Raw genomic sequence first — 13152 nt, 5'->3', positions numbered from 1 at the left:
ATTAAAACAAGGTGTATGCATTTGAATAAAAACAATAAAAATGCCCAACTCACAATGCTACTCTTCTGCCCGAGTTAAAAACAGTTCATGTGCTTTTCAAAAACTTTCACAAAATGGAAGAAAACTCAACAGGATCACGATACAGTGGAAATATCTCAAATGGATGGGAAAGTTTGGATAATTCATGATGAAATACGGCCAGTCAGTGTGTCATATACAGTACGTCCACTTTGATTTATTTCTCCATATTTTGTACTTTGATAGATGCCCAAAAAAATAACATCAGAATCTAAAAAAAAACTAAAAAAAACAACACCCTAATGAGTGAAATTTGCATGTTTGTTGTTTCAAAAGTCAATGATTTATGGTAAAATTCATTATTAAAACTTAATTTGGCAGAGATACACAAACTCTTGGTTATGGCAAGACAATCAGCAGCCACTAATAACTGCATTACTTGTGGTAATGTTTCCCAAAATCAAGACCATATTTTGCCACAAATCCCATTTTGTTTTGTTTTGTTTTAACTGGAGACACTGTGGTCACCATCTGCCATTGTGACAAACAAAACTATTTAATTAATTTAAAATAGTGCGATCCAGCTTTGTGCCCTGTGCTATCAAAGCAAATGTTGAACAGAGGCTGGTAAAGGTTTATGTTTGGTCTCTGTTCAACTGCATTGTTTGCTACACGGAGAAAAACAAATAAATAAAACCAATTATAAGACAGAATAGAATTTTTTTTTTTTTTTTATTCTATTGGTTTTGTGCTCAGTACCTTCACCAGGACGTTGAGGGTGCCGGGGCTGGAGCCGTCAGGGCTGGTGAGCAGATAGTTGAAGTCGATGCAGTGAGTGTCGTTCTCCTTCATGACCGGCAGCTGAAACCTGGCCTTCTCCCCGACATCATACTGAGAGACGTCAACATACATGTAGGAACCTGGACGCAAGGGCAAAGGAAGGTAACCACATGTAGTTATAATAAAACAAGGCGGATCAGGCTCAAAGCATTTGTGAATGTGACCTGAATCGAGACCCATGAATCAGCTCATTTTTTGGTTGCAGCTGTTTGTGCTTGTACACCACATACCTACAGAAATCCACTGCTTGCACAGACTATCGCTGGAGTCCTCTGAGGAGGTAGTTAGTGTGTAGACAGACTGAGAATTATGACTCTGCTTGCCAGAGAGTGGGCTGTATGCCCACAGCTTGCGTTACATGTACCTACATGTTTCTGTGGAGCTTAAGAGTGAATAAAGGTCGAAAGTCATTTATCATTTTGGAGAGTTTCTAAAGCCTACAAGAGATATATATATATATTGTTTTGTTTTTTTTGTTCTCCATTTCATTGCGTTTCTCTTTTTCCTGATAGTACTACACTACAGTGTTTACCTGCTCCTCATCATAATGTGCTTAAGTTCCACACAAAACATTGAACCTATGAGTTTAATCAATAACCAGCTGGTTTCTGACATCTAAGGTGTAAAATAATGGAAGCCCATTTCTCTGCCCTCTGCTTTACCTGCTTGTCTTCTTTGGCCTTCCCTCACTGATATTGACTCTTTCAAGTGTTGGGTTCCTTGTCATGAGAACAAACACCCCCCCCCCCTAGAACCAGCCTTTATTCTCGGTCTTTATGTCTGCACATTTTTTACTCCTTTCTGTTTCTCTCTCTTCTCATGCCTTTTGGGCTCACAATACAGGGATCCCCCTCTCCCCCCACACACATAAAACAAATCCCTGCTCCAATGACTGTCATTTGTTTCTCCTTTGAGATTGTGGGACTCTTTCTCAGCGAGCCAATACAAAAAAAATAAACACAGAAGAGAAGAGAAGAGAAAAGAAAAGAAGAGAAGAGAAGAGAAGAGGTGGCCTGTTTGTGGGTAAAATCATACAGTATTGTTATATTGATGTCAGTTGCTGCAGTTTACACAGGAAACGTAGTTGCACTAGTAAAACAGTTCACACAATTTGCAATATATCATGACCTGCAGCCAGCCAGTAGAGTTACGAAATTAGTTGCATTTTTCATAGCCATCCTCTGGGTTATGCTTTTATGGTTTTACTTCTTTTCTTTGCAAAAACAATCTTCTTTTTTTCCCCGCTTGATTTAAATACATACTAGTTTCTTTTTTATTTTGCCAGCATGGTATCATTTGAGAAATATTTCATTCTCTACCAGATGCAAGAGACCAGAATAAATGTACTTCAGCTACTTTGTTAGCTTTCTGAAACTATTGAGTACTACACCATGTAGCTGCAGTGGCTGACTGGGGGAAATGGAGCCTGAAACGATGCATAATCTGGGTGTACTGACAGAGCAGTCAGTCTGCAGATCCAGATGTTCTAGCAATCAGCTCAGACCTCAACCAGATGTTGCTGCACTGATATATGATGAAATATGATCCTTTCCTGCTTCATGTTTAATCTCACTATCTCACATTAGCTCATCACAAATAGAGAAAAACAAGCCAGAGATATTGTTTAATTCTTTTTGAAAGGTATTCTATTTGCAATGAAACAGATTTGGAGCTCGAACAACACCTTCATTTATTGATTAGTCAATCTTTTGTTTTGATGAGTAATTTATGAACCAAACGTGCTGAACATATACTGAATATTTGCTGCCTTTCTCTGTTTTATGTAATCATAAGTGGGATACTGTGATCAATGTGTTTTTTTTATATTTTCTGACATTTTATAATTTTTTGGAAATAATATTTCGTAGAGTATTTAGCACTCACAATAACTGTACTGTTGAAATAGAATAGATTAGAATAGATGAAAACATTTCAATAAAGTTTAATTGAATTGAATACAAAGCAACACAAAATCTATATAAAATGCCTAAACAGTATCAATACCTGGTTAATTCTATTTGCGTATTATACTGTACACAATATGTACTATACAATAGGCTGTAGGACAATGGTGATCATCAGTTATTGTTTAGCTAATCTACCGAGAGAAAACACGTTTCTCGGCAGAATAGAGCAGCACATAACAGGCTTTCAACTGGTGCGCGAGCACACACACACACACACACACACACACACACACACACACACACACACACACACACACACACACACACACACACACACACACACACACACACCAGCCTTTCAGTACCCCAGTTATTGGTTTGGCTTTTCTTTTCTCTTGATCTCTCCTCTCTTTCTCTGTCATTACCACCTCATGACTTGTTTTGCAACACACACTTCCACCTCTGCCATGGAGGTATCAGAATAATCTCACTTCCTGGTTCCGAAAGTCAACTAAGAGACCCACACTGCACTACATCCAAGCTGGACGACAGCCAGTCAGACTTGGAAACAAAACAAGGCCAGCACCACTTTCTCTCTCTCTCTCTCCAACACTGTAATCTAAATCCGCACAAAATCAACACACGACGGCCGTCAATCCTATTTTGTCTGGCACTGGTACTGAGATGGTGACATGAGAAAAGTGCCTTTAAGATGGCTGCCAAGATGATGTGCCAGCTAAAAATACTCCTATCAGTCAGAGACCTAGATATGTCACAACACACACAACATTGCAAACTATAACCTTTAGCAATGGTGTGTGCGACAAAAACATATAACAGCCAACTGATTTAGTTGAAGTAGCTGCATGATATTAAGCAATAATAAAATGTACAACTTTTTACAGCATTGCATGGGTAGTGAAATCATTTCCAATGATATGTTAGAAATCGTTTAAGTGCTTCAATATTAGTTTGCATGGATGAAAAACATCTAATCTGGGACAAAAATGGCATTGGAAAATATGAGTAATAAAAGACTGACAGTGCATGAAACTGATACAATACACATGCTAAGCAAGCAGGCCTTGAGATGCCAAGAACATCTGACACCTGAAGTCTGCCAGTTTCTAAAATGGCTGATGTCTTTGAACTGCCAAAGTCTAAAATGGCCACTAATAGAAGGATGACACAATATAACGATGGGGCTAAAAATACCGCTGTGACAGCCTTAAGACCCAGATATGTCACATAGCGACAACAGCAGCGTGGTAGACAGAGGACAGTATTCTTCGGAAAAACAATAATAGCTTGCTGGTGGAATAACAGCAGCTGATAGGGTAGTTTCATCTTTAACATTTTTAAGGTGCCAATCAAAACGTGGGATGCTAAATAACCTAGGAGGAACCACTCCACGATAAGAGCGTTTCAACAACGTTGTACTCTACGGACCGCGCTTCTCCGGCCTCCAGTCAAACACGGGTTTGATTTTTGACGTAATTTTTCTTTTTCTTTAAAGATGGACTGACATCGCTTGCAATGTCCCAAAGCCATGTTCAGTGTCCAAACCTCTCACATCCACCGACCAATCACTGCTCCACATTTATAGTTAAAATCCAACAGTGATCAAGTATTTCTATTGTTGGAAAATTATTGAATACTTCTTTTAAAATTTGGTGTTTAGGACCTATCATTTTAATTTAGTTTCATGAACGGTATTATGTCTTTACTGCATGGTTGCTCTTATTTTACTGTATTTACTGACTTTTTGTGCAATGCAATTTTGTATTTCATATTTTCCTCCATTTCATTTTTGTCTTATTTATCAAATTGAATTTCGGATTTGCCTAAAAAGCAAAAAAAAAAAAAAACACTTTGACCAAGAATGATATCTTTAAAATCTTAATTATACTACAGATTAAATATTGTTTCATATAAGACAAAAGAAAATGGCGTAAATTTCTAGATTTGAAAACAATGGCCACCAGATTTTTTTTTTTGACTTATTTCTTAAAAGAGACTTTCTAATCAATTGATCGAAAATCGTGTCAATTTTAGTCTTAATCTGACTGTTTAAACAATCAATCGAACATTTTAACTTTGATTTGATGCAAACTGAAATCAAAAGGGGTGGATGTATTTAAAATATAACACAACGAATACCACTTTTATGAAGTTTAATGCTCAAGTTTTACAGAGACTGTGTCAAAGAGGCTGTAAAGATTGTGTTGCTGTTTCCATCATTATTCTATCTTTATTATTATTAAAATGTCCGGTGGGTAAGAGATGCACTCTGCTGCAGTTTAAATGCCCTTTTCTCCTGCCTTATTAGACAGTACACCGTGGAAAACCAGAGGAAAGAGAGAGACATGGAGAGAATGGCATGCCAAATAGGTTTAGAGTGTTACTGGCTGACAACATTATGAGTCAAGAGTATCTGCTTTAGTCCGCTGAGCCACAGAGCTCCAATCCATGAATGTTCAACTGGCACAATGCACATTGCCAGCGTAGCATCGAGACCCTGCCATGGTGAGTGGTGCCAACATCAACCCCCAAAGAGATTACATAGAGGAGTTTTATCTCTATTACAAAAACTGCCAAACCATCCCTCACATTCAATACTGCCTTAAGCACAAATGGCGATTAGCTACTGGGACAAATCAATGTGGGTTATTAGGGACAAAAGTATAATTGTTGGCTATGCAATGACTCTAAAACGATTCTGTGTAAAGGCTCTGGTAGATGACTCCTTTCCCTCAGCCATTACCTTTGACCGAATAACCCCCCTGAACTACTAATCACCAAAATAAAGTCACTCCCAAAGGTCTTTTAGAAGCCAAATACTCTTAACAGCTCCCCTTGAAACAATGGGAGAAGGTATGCCTTTGTTTTGAAGGGGGGGGGAAGAGACAAAAAGGCTGCTCTAAATAATGCCATGCCCTCAGGGAGAACACACCAAGCCGGACAAGAGTACAAAACCACTGGTGGATATGATTGCTTGAGAAAACAAGTCTGATAAAAGACATTACCAGAGTGTCCCTGGGCAAGGCATTTAAGCTATCAACTCAAACCCTCAGCCGTTTGCTGCTGCTCCTTCCGAACAGAAAACCTTGCCAAGTGCTGCATCTGTAATCCCCCTCCAGCAACCTCGTTTTCCATCCACTGCACCACTGTTCCACACCCTGCTGGCATTATTAACACATCAAATGTCAGTTCATGCTCCTGTACCTTTAGGCAAGGCTCTGAACACCCCCTTCAGCAACCAACATCTCCAAACCATTAACCTGCTCTGCCATCCCCGCGACCCCCCGCTCATTCCAGAAGCTTCCACAGGCGTTAATGCAATGCTAATTCCAGGCATTACCTCTGCACTCTTGGGCAAGGTGTTTAACCTCTTCAAACTGCCAACTCTGCCCTCTTCGGCACAGTGACACCACTTTGGCTCTGTACCACTGGGCACCGCACTATTGTGTCATTACCTGACTAAAGGTAAGACCACCTGCACCAGACAGAAATACACTTTAAAAACGTGTGTGTGTGTGTGTGTGTGTGTGTGTGTGTGTGTGTGTGTGTGTGTGTGTGTGTGTGTGTGTGTGTGTGTGTGTGTGTGTGTGTGTGTGTGTGTGTGTGTGTGTGTGTGTGTGTGTGTGTGAAAATTGTAAAGAGCTGGTGTTGAAATGAACCTTTCTCTAAATGTCAGCGAGGCTGGGTTGTCATGATGATAAGCATCACGGATAAATAACAGCATTACATTGTCATGGTAACAAAGTCATAATCTTCTGCAACAGACGAAGAGGAGAGAAAAGACAGGAGGTGAGAGGAGACAAGTGGAAAGACAAGACAAGAGAATAGGAGAGAAAGGAAAGGAAAGGAAAGGAAAGGAAAGGAAAGGAAAGGAAAGGAAAGGAAAGGAAAGGAAAGGAAAGGAAAGGAAAGGAAAGGAAAGGAAAGGAAAGGAAAGGAAAGGAAAGGAAAGAAAAGGAAAGGAAAGGAAAGGAAAGGAAAGGTTGTTGGTGAGAGGAAACAAGTGGAAAGGCAAGACAAGAGACGACAAACGCAAACATATTTGTGGTTATTAAATTTGATCATATTTTCTCCCCTGTGGTTAACCTCATTGTCCCTACAGCCATTCAACAGTCTTACTTGGTGGTTTTGATTTTGTAAATCAAGTTACTATTTTAACATTGCATAGCTGGTTACTGTTATAACATTTTGCTTTTAACATTGTAAAGTAGGCAACCTTCCCTGTTCCCTGCTGTTGATTAATGACCTCATATTCTGTTAATTAGACCCTTAGCCCTGAGGCAGAAAGATTTAATTTCCCCTTCATCATCATCATGAAGGAAAAAAAAACCAACTGATTAAAGAGGAGAGGAGAGGAGAGGAGAGGAGAGGAGAGGAGAGGAGAGGAGAGGAGAGGAGAGGAGAGGAGAGGAGAGGAGAGGAGAGGAGAGGAGAGGAGAGGAGAGGAGAGGGGAGAGGAGAGGAGAGGAGAGAGGGGAGGCGTCATTGTCAGCGGGGGAAGAAGTACCCAGATCCTTTACAATAATACATAAATACTCCATTAAAGTAAAAGTCCTGCACTCAACTCCTAGTTCAGCAAAAGCACAAAAGTAGTATTATCAGCAAAATGTACGTAAAGTATCAAAATAAAAGTACAGGATCTGCAGAATATTGATGTATCTAAATGGAAGAAGCATTTTGCTGCAGCAGCTCAAATGGTTCCTAACCTATGGGTCGCGCTCTCTTCAAAGAGCCATAAAATACTTCTACAGCGTCCTGAAATGATTGATGGGAGAGGACAGGAAAAAATACTAAGCTCCCCTGTAAACCTCTTAAACAGTAGTTTAAACTAAACCATCTAAACAAATTTGAGATGAAACAAGTCATGGAGACTTTTTTTTAAAGGGCCACAGTAGAAAAAGCTGCAAACTTTTCTTTTAAATAGCGCAGTGTAGATTGCAAGAGAAACAAGTTGTTTTATGAGGATTTTGACCAGAAAAGTAACTAAGAATTAGCTTAGTTCGACTTATGAATACTGCATAATGAATGATGTACAAGAGAAGTAAAATACTGAAAACCTGCTGCTTAAAAAAAAAAAAAACACACAAGTACTTCTAATCGTATTTGTATAAATGCACCGAGCTACTTTCCCCACTTTAAGGAGTTAAAGGACGGGACTGAGAAGTCGAGCCTCACCTTGTGGCAGGTCCGGCGAGACGTATGGCACTTCCTGGGTGTTGATGTGCGTCCAGTCGAAGTCATCGTAAGGATCTTGTTGGTAATCACACTGAGAGAAGCCCTCATCGAACGTACAGCTTCCTGCAAAAAAAAAAAAAAAAAAAAAAACACAATAGGATTGAGTTGATCTCAAAGGAAGAAAAATAGGGTTTGTTGAATTGATCGGGGAAGTGAAGCCATGTTTTTCCATATCATATCAACTTTCTTCTTCTCTTATCCGGGAGACCTTTTGATTCTTTCCTCTGTGCTGTTTTTTTTTTTTTTTTTTTTTCTGTGTGTGTTTGTCTCAGCTCATTAACAAACCACCAGAAGTCTGAGCTCCAACATCCATCTCTCAAGGCTACTCGGGATCACCTCTGACTCGACCGACAGAGCCTTCAGCTGATCATCTGAGCCCATCGCCGCAGCCTCGGGACGACCATGTGTGAGCCGGCTGCCTGTGGCTCCGCCTCAACAGGAAGTCGCTCTAATACAGAGAGACGTCACTTGTCCCTGACAGCTAGCCGAGCCGATCAACTTGCGATGATACGAGGCTCGCACTGGCAACATTGCTGATAGGAACGGCGTGCTGGCTACCACCAGCTATCTGATTCATCGGCCCCGCGGTGATGCGCAGCTTGTGTTAATGAAATAGCCGGGGGAGACGCGGCTAAGAAAAGTCACAATAGCATCTGATTCAAGTCTGTGGTAGTTAGTGGTCACAGAGACGTGTCCTGCGTGCCCTTCATCAGGCAAGGTGTGGTTGGGAGGGACAATGTATAATGTTATGATCTTGACAGATGTGAAGATATGAGACATTATAATAGAACTAATAAAATGAAGATGTTCATTTCGGAGATAGGAATAACCGTATTGATTGTCAAAATGAACCAAACATTAACCACAAATATTGTACTGTTTCAAAACAAATACTTTAAGGTTTATTTAACCTAATGTTGAAATTTCTATCTGTGATTTAAGAAACATCTCATAAAGATGCACAGTACCAGTTATCAGATTTAAATCACCTTTAAGAGTTCTAGTCCTATTTTCGACCTCGTTAAAACATACTGAAGACATTCAAATATATATCAACACATATGGAATTAGAAAGGTAAACGAAGAAGCTTTGATTATTACATTACATAATTGAAAATAACGGTGTTTGCTATGACAAAGTTCAGAAAATGAAGATTAAAACTGAACAATTCAAATTTGAAATCTTGTTTTTTTGTTTTTTTTGAGAATGTTTTGTATTACGTGTCGTCGTTTCTCTCGACTGAAACGAGATGAAGGCGCGACAAACTTTTTAATGGCAAGATGCCCGGACGGCATGTTTCTATCTAAAACTGCTCGGAAACCGCTGAGAAAGAAGGTCTGAGCGCGGAAGCCACCATCAAGCGCTATCAGCAAGCGGCACCGCCAGCGACACAGACCTCCTCGCATTCAGTCGGGAGGTGCGGCTTTGCTACCTGTGTCCTCGAGCAAGCTGTGGCGGCTGTGACGGAGAGCAGAACGACAGGCCCTCAGATACCCCACTGATCCCAGCTCCCGCTACAGAGGCATACCAAGAGGTGACAGCCGCCACCGGAGGAGAAACAAGTTAACATCAAACTAAGCGACTGTCTTCGGCTGCCGGCTGTATGACTGGCTGTGACTCACAGCGTCAGAGAGGCACTGGATCACATTCCTGTCGGCGTCGTTCTTCAAACCAGCCTCTCTCCTCGTGCAATTCACTTCAGTCCCATTCAATTCAATTAAGTCTTTGTCACAGCAAGTCACCTCCAGTCATAGTGGGGGGGGAGGGGGTGAAAAAAAAAATGCTGGGACATGTCGAGGGCACGAAGGGCAGCACCACAAGACACATTTCATTCTGTTATATACCGAACCTACTCTGTTCAACAACAAACTTACAAACTATTTCATACTAAACTTAGACACACTGACTTTGTATTCTAATGTTCAAACGCTGCTGCTGTGTTAGTGTGTGTGTGTGTGTGTGTGTGTGTGTGTGTGTGTGTGTGTGTGTGTGTGTGTGTGTGTGTGTGTGTGTGTGTGTGTGTGTGTGTGTGTGTGTGTGTGTGTGTGTGTGTGTGTGTGTGTGTGTGTGTTTGTGTGTAAAACACCAGGACTTCCTGTCTCCCACAGTGTGTGTGTGTCAGTTTACATCTTGCTGTCAGGTAGCTTTCTCTGCATGGGTTAAAGGAGCAGTAAAGTGTGTAACGCTTGCATGTGTATGGGAGCGTGCTGCATCTGCCAACCGGTACGAAGTCATAGATAAAATATCATTAGACAAAACTACTACGCTGTTAAATGTCTCACGCCACAGTACGTATCACATTATGGTGGAATATAACATCATGAAGAGTTTGCATTGATAAAAAAAACAAAAAACAAAAAAACTATTTTGGAAGTATGCCTGTGTGAGTTTTTAGATGTGAAACAATTCATTAAATATCAGCAGTTAAAGAGTAATTATGTTTACTGTCACTAACTGCAATCCTTTTTAAAATCAGTAAGTCTGGAGCAGAGATGGACCGGCCCTTTAGAGAAATGATTCAAACTTAAGAGACCCAGAATTTTCTGCAGCTTCATCATGCCTTTATTGTTCTACACTGTCTTTTCACAGTAATTATTTTAGCCCTAATCATGGTGGGTCAGGTGTGACAGTGATCATGGTACGCACGCTTTTTTGATTGGACTTGTTTCGACTGTTACCCGCTCGGCGCTGCTGCCGGTACCCGGAAACTCAAAACGACTCAACGCAATACTGACGAATTTCTTGAAAATCTGCGAAACGCCTTTGTTATTTGTTTTCAAGAAGTGAAATGCACGGTCACAGGCCTTGTTTTGACATTGCAGATGCACTTAGCCTTGGTTTACCTGCTGCGGCGTTTGTTTGGCCTTCTCTCAGCTCAGTGAAGCCACGGAAAAGGTACGGTGGCTCTATTTAGTTTCAAAGCGTATGTCCGGCGTATACAGAGGAAAGCAAAAGTGGATTTAAACACACCGCGCTTAAAATATTTGCTGTGCGCTTTTAACTGTGTACACATACACACACAGACTTCCACTCAGCTCTGATATAGTGCCGCGGCACAAGCGGTATTTTTGCTTTGGCTTAGCGCTGAAGAAAAACGTGTCCTTGTTTTAAATTCCTTTACTGGCTGGTTCAAAAGGAAAAAAAAAAAAAAAAAAAAAAAATCTTCTCTTCATATTCACACACCTCTGATAGGCATTCAACTTAAGAGCTGCAAAACGTACCAAAACAAAGTCGCTGTGTATGTGTGTGTCCTGAAAAAAAAAAGGGGGTCTGCGAACAGTAAACATGTGCGAAAATGTCTGCACACGCTCAAACCTCACGCTAGCTCGCCCACGTTCTCAGTTAACACTTCTCTCTTTCCTGAATGTCCTGCCAACTTTAACCGACACACACACACATCAGCAGACTCGTGCATCTGACAGCAAGTCCTTGTTGCCAATAATGAGATGAGCAGCCCTTGAACGTGAACGAGAGCTTTAGCCTCTGCTGAGAAAGTAAAGACTCTGACAAGCCATGTCGCTTGGAGTTAAGAAAATCTCTTTTTCAAGTTTCAACTTAAGACGTCAGCGCTTGTTGAGGTTAGACGTGATTTTGCGTTTGGTCTGCTCTGCTGGTGGTAAATACTGAAAGTAAACATGCAACAGTTGATTTTAGAGTTGTTGCAGGCAGCATATTATTGCCTTTTAAATTAACGAGGTAACTTAATTGTTAGCAAGCAATTGCCTTTTTAAAAACAAAAAACAAAAAAAAAACAAATCCTGCAGATAGTTAGCAACATCATCATTCACTAATGAATGTAAATCTAAATTTCAGCTTTGATTTGACTTACACAGCCCCCCCCCCCCCCATCCCTCTCCCTTTGGAAATATCAGGCTCCTTTGCTGCCACATGCTCCACTATGTTTACCAGCTTGCACTTAACTTTGCCTTCCATTTGGTTAGCGTGCAATGCGCTTTCAGAGCTTTTTTTTTCCCCGCTGGAAACAGTTGCGTCTTGTGGCCAGAAACGAAGCTATGAGCTCAACGGGAGTGAAGCCGCAGGCCGGAAAACTCACACGAGCTGAAGAGATGCTGAAGCTGAGGGGAACTGCAAGACAATCGCCCCCATCACACACACTCTTTACATACATATTTTCTATAGCCTTTTAAAACATGTTCCAGAAAAAAACCAGTGTGTCTTTTTGTGTTACTGCGATATTCTTGCACGTGTTAACTGAATAATATGGTTTAACTAATCCCTACAATAATTTCCTAAGTACATGTATATGCATGAGCGTGTGTCCAGATGGGTCATTATTGCTACCCTACCCTCCGCTCACAAGGACACGGCGAGTGAGAGAGAAACCGACTGCATGCTAATCACTTTCTAATCAGCTTCTGTGATTGGCTGCCTCGCTAATGAAATAATGGCGACTCATTTGCATAATAAAATAATTAGAAGGACTTGATAAAGGCTCAAGGGCAGAGAGAGGAAACTACACTCTCTCACGTGCGCGCGCGCACGCACGCACGCACACACACACACACACACACACACACACACACACACACACACACACACACACACACACAGTGACACAGGACAGCCACAGTCTTCTCTGAAAGATTGTTGAATGGCATCAGACACAACATCTGCCACAGTCACTCAGAATCATTTTGCGGTGATTTGCAGTGACCTCCACCTCCGGGAGGTGAATCAAACAAAACTGCTTTAACCAAAACTGTTCAAAAACATTGGGTGCAGGCGTCCTCCGGGGGTCCCCAGCAGCGAAGAAGACGAAATCTCAATTATTAGCATAGATCAAGATTATTAGCCGGCAACGGCAAGAACGTGTAACAATAGCCAGTGTGATTAGTTTTTCCCTCCCTCAAATGTGATCTAACCAATCTGCAGAATAGGCAGTATAAAATCAGATTCAACATCTAAAGTCTGGTCCGATAGAAGTCACTGGGGAAAGTTGAAATCACAATCTTCTTTAGACATGTAAGGGAAATCTATGTCAAAAAGAGAGGAGTTATTATCAAATTTAAGCATGCTACGTTAATGCGTGTGCCCTTGTGCAAACCATTCATCCTCGTCTGTCTCAGACTGAGCAAATTGCTCAAGACGGCAACATTAGAAAATTACAAC

The 13152-nt window shown here is 41.0% G+C and overlaps 1 protein-coding gene across 19 annotated transcripts in view; it reads right to left on the bottom strand.

Moving 5' to 3' along the window:
* ptprk (protein tyrosine phosphatase receptor type K) overlaps positions 1-13152 on the bottom strand; it is a 110717-nt gene that overhangs the window by 56881 nt on the left and 40684 nt on the right. For all 19 annotated transcript variants that reach the window (XM_069708506.1, XM_069708512.1, XM_069708517.1 and 16 more), the window contains 2 exons: positions 7962-8084; positions 778-938 (listed from right to left, as the gene is read on the bottom strand). In XM_069708506.1, coding sequence (XP_069564607.1) covers positions 778-938; positions 7962-8084 — 284 coding nt within the window. The remainder of the gene's footprint in view (positions 1-777; positions 939-7961; positions 8085-13152) is intronic.

This window comes from Brachyistius frenatus, unplaced genomic scaffold (assembly GCF_029030835.1).
Source record: "Brachyistius frenatus isolate BFR_SWC_R1_liver_20210118 unplaced genomic scaffold, ASM2903083v1 Contig_76, whole genome shotgun sequence".
NCBI classification, from domain to species: Eukaryota; Metazoa; Chordata; class Actinopteri; family Embiotocidae; genus Brachyistius; species Brachyistius frenatus.
Note: the sequence above shows the minus strand (reverse complement) of the source record. Positions and strands in the feature narration are given on the sequence as shown.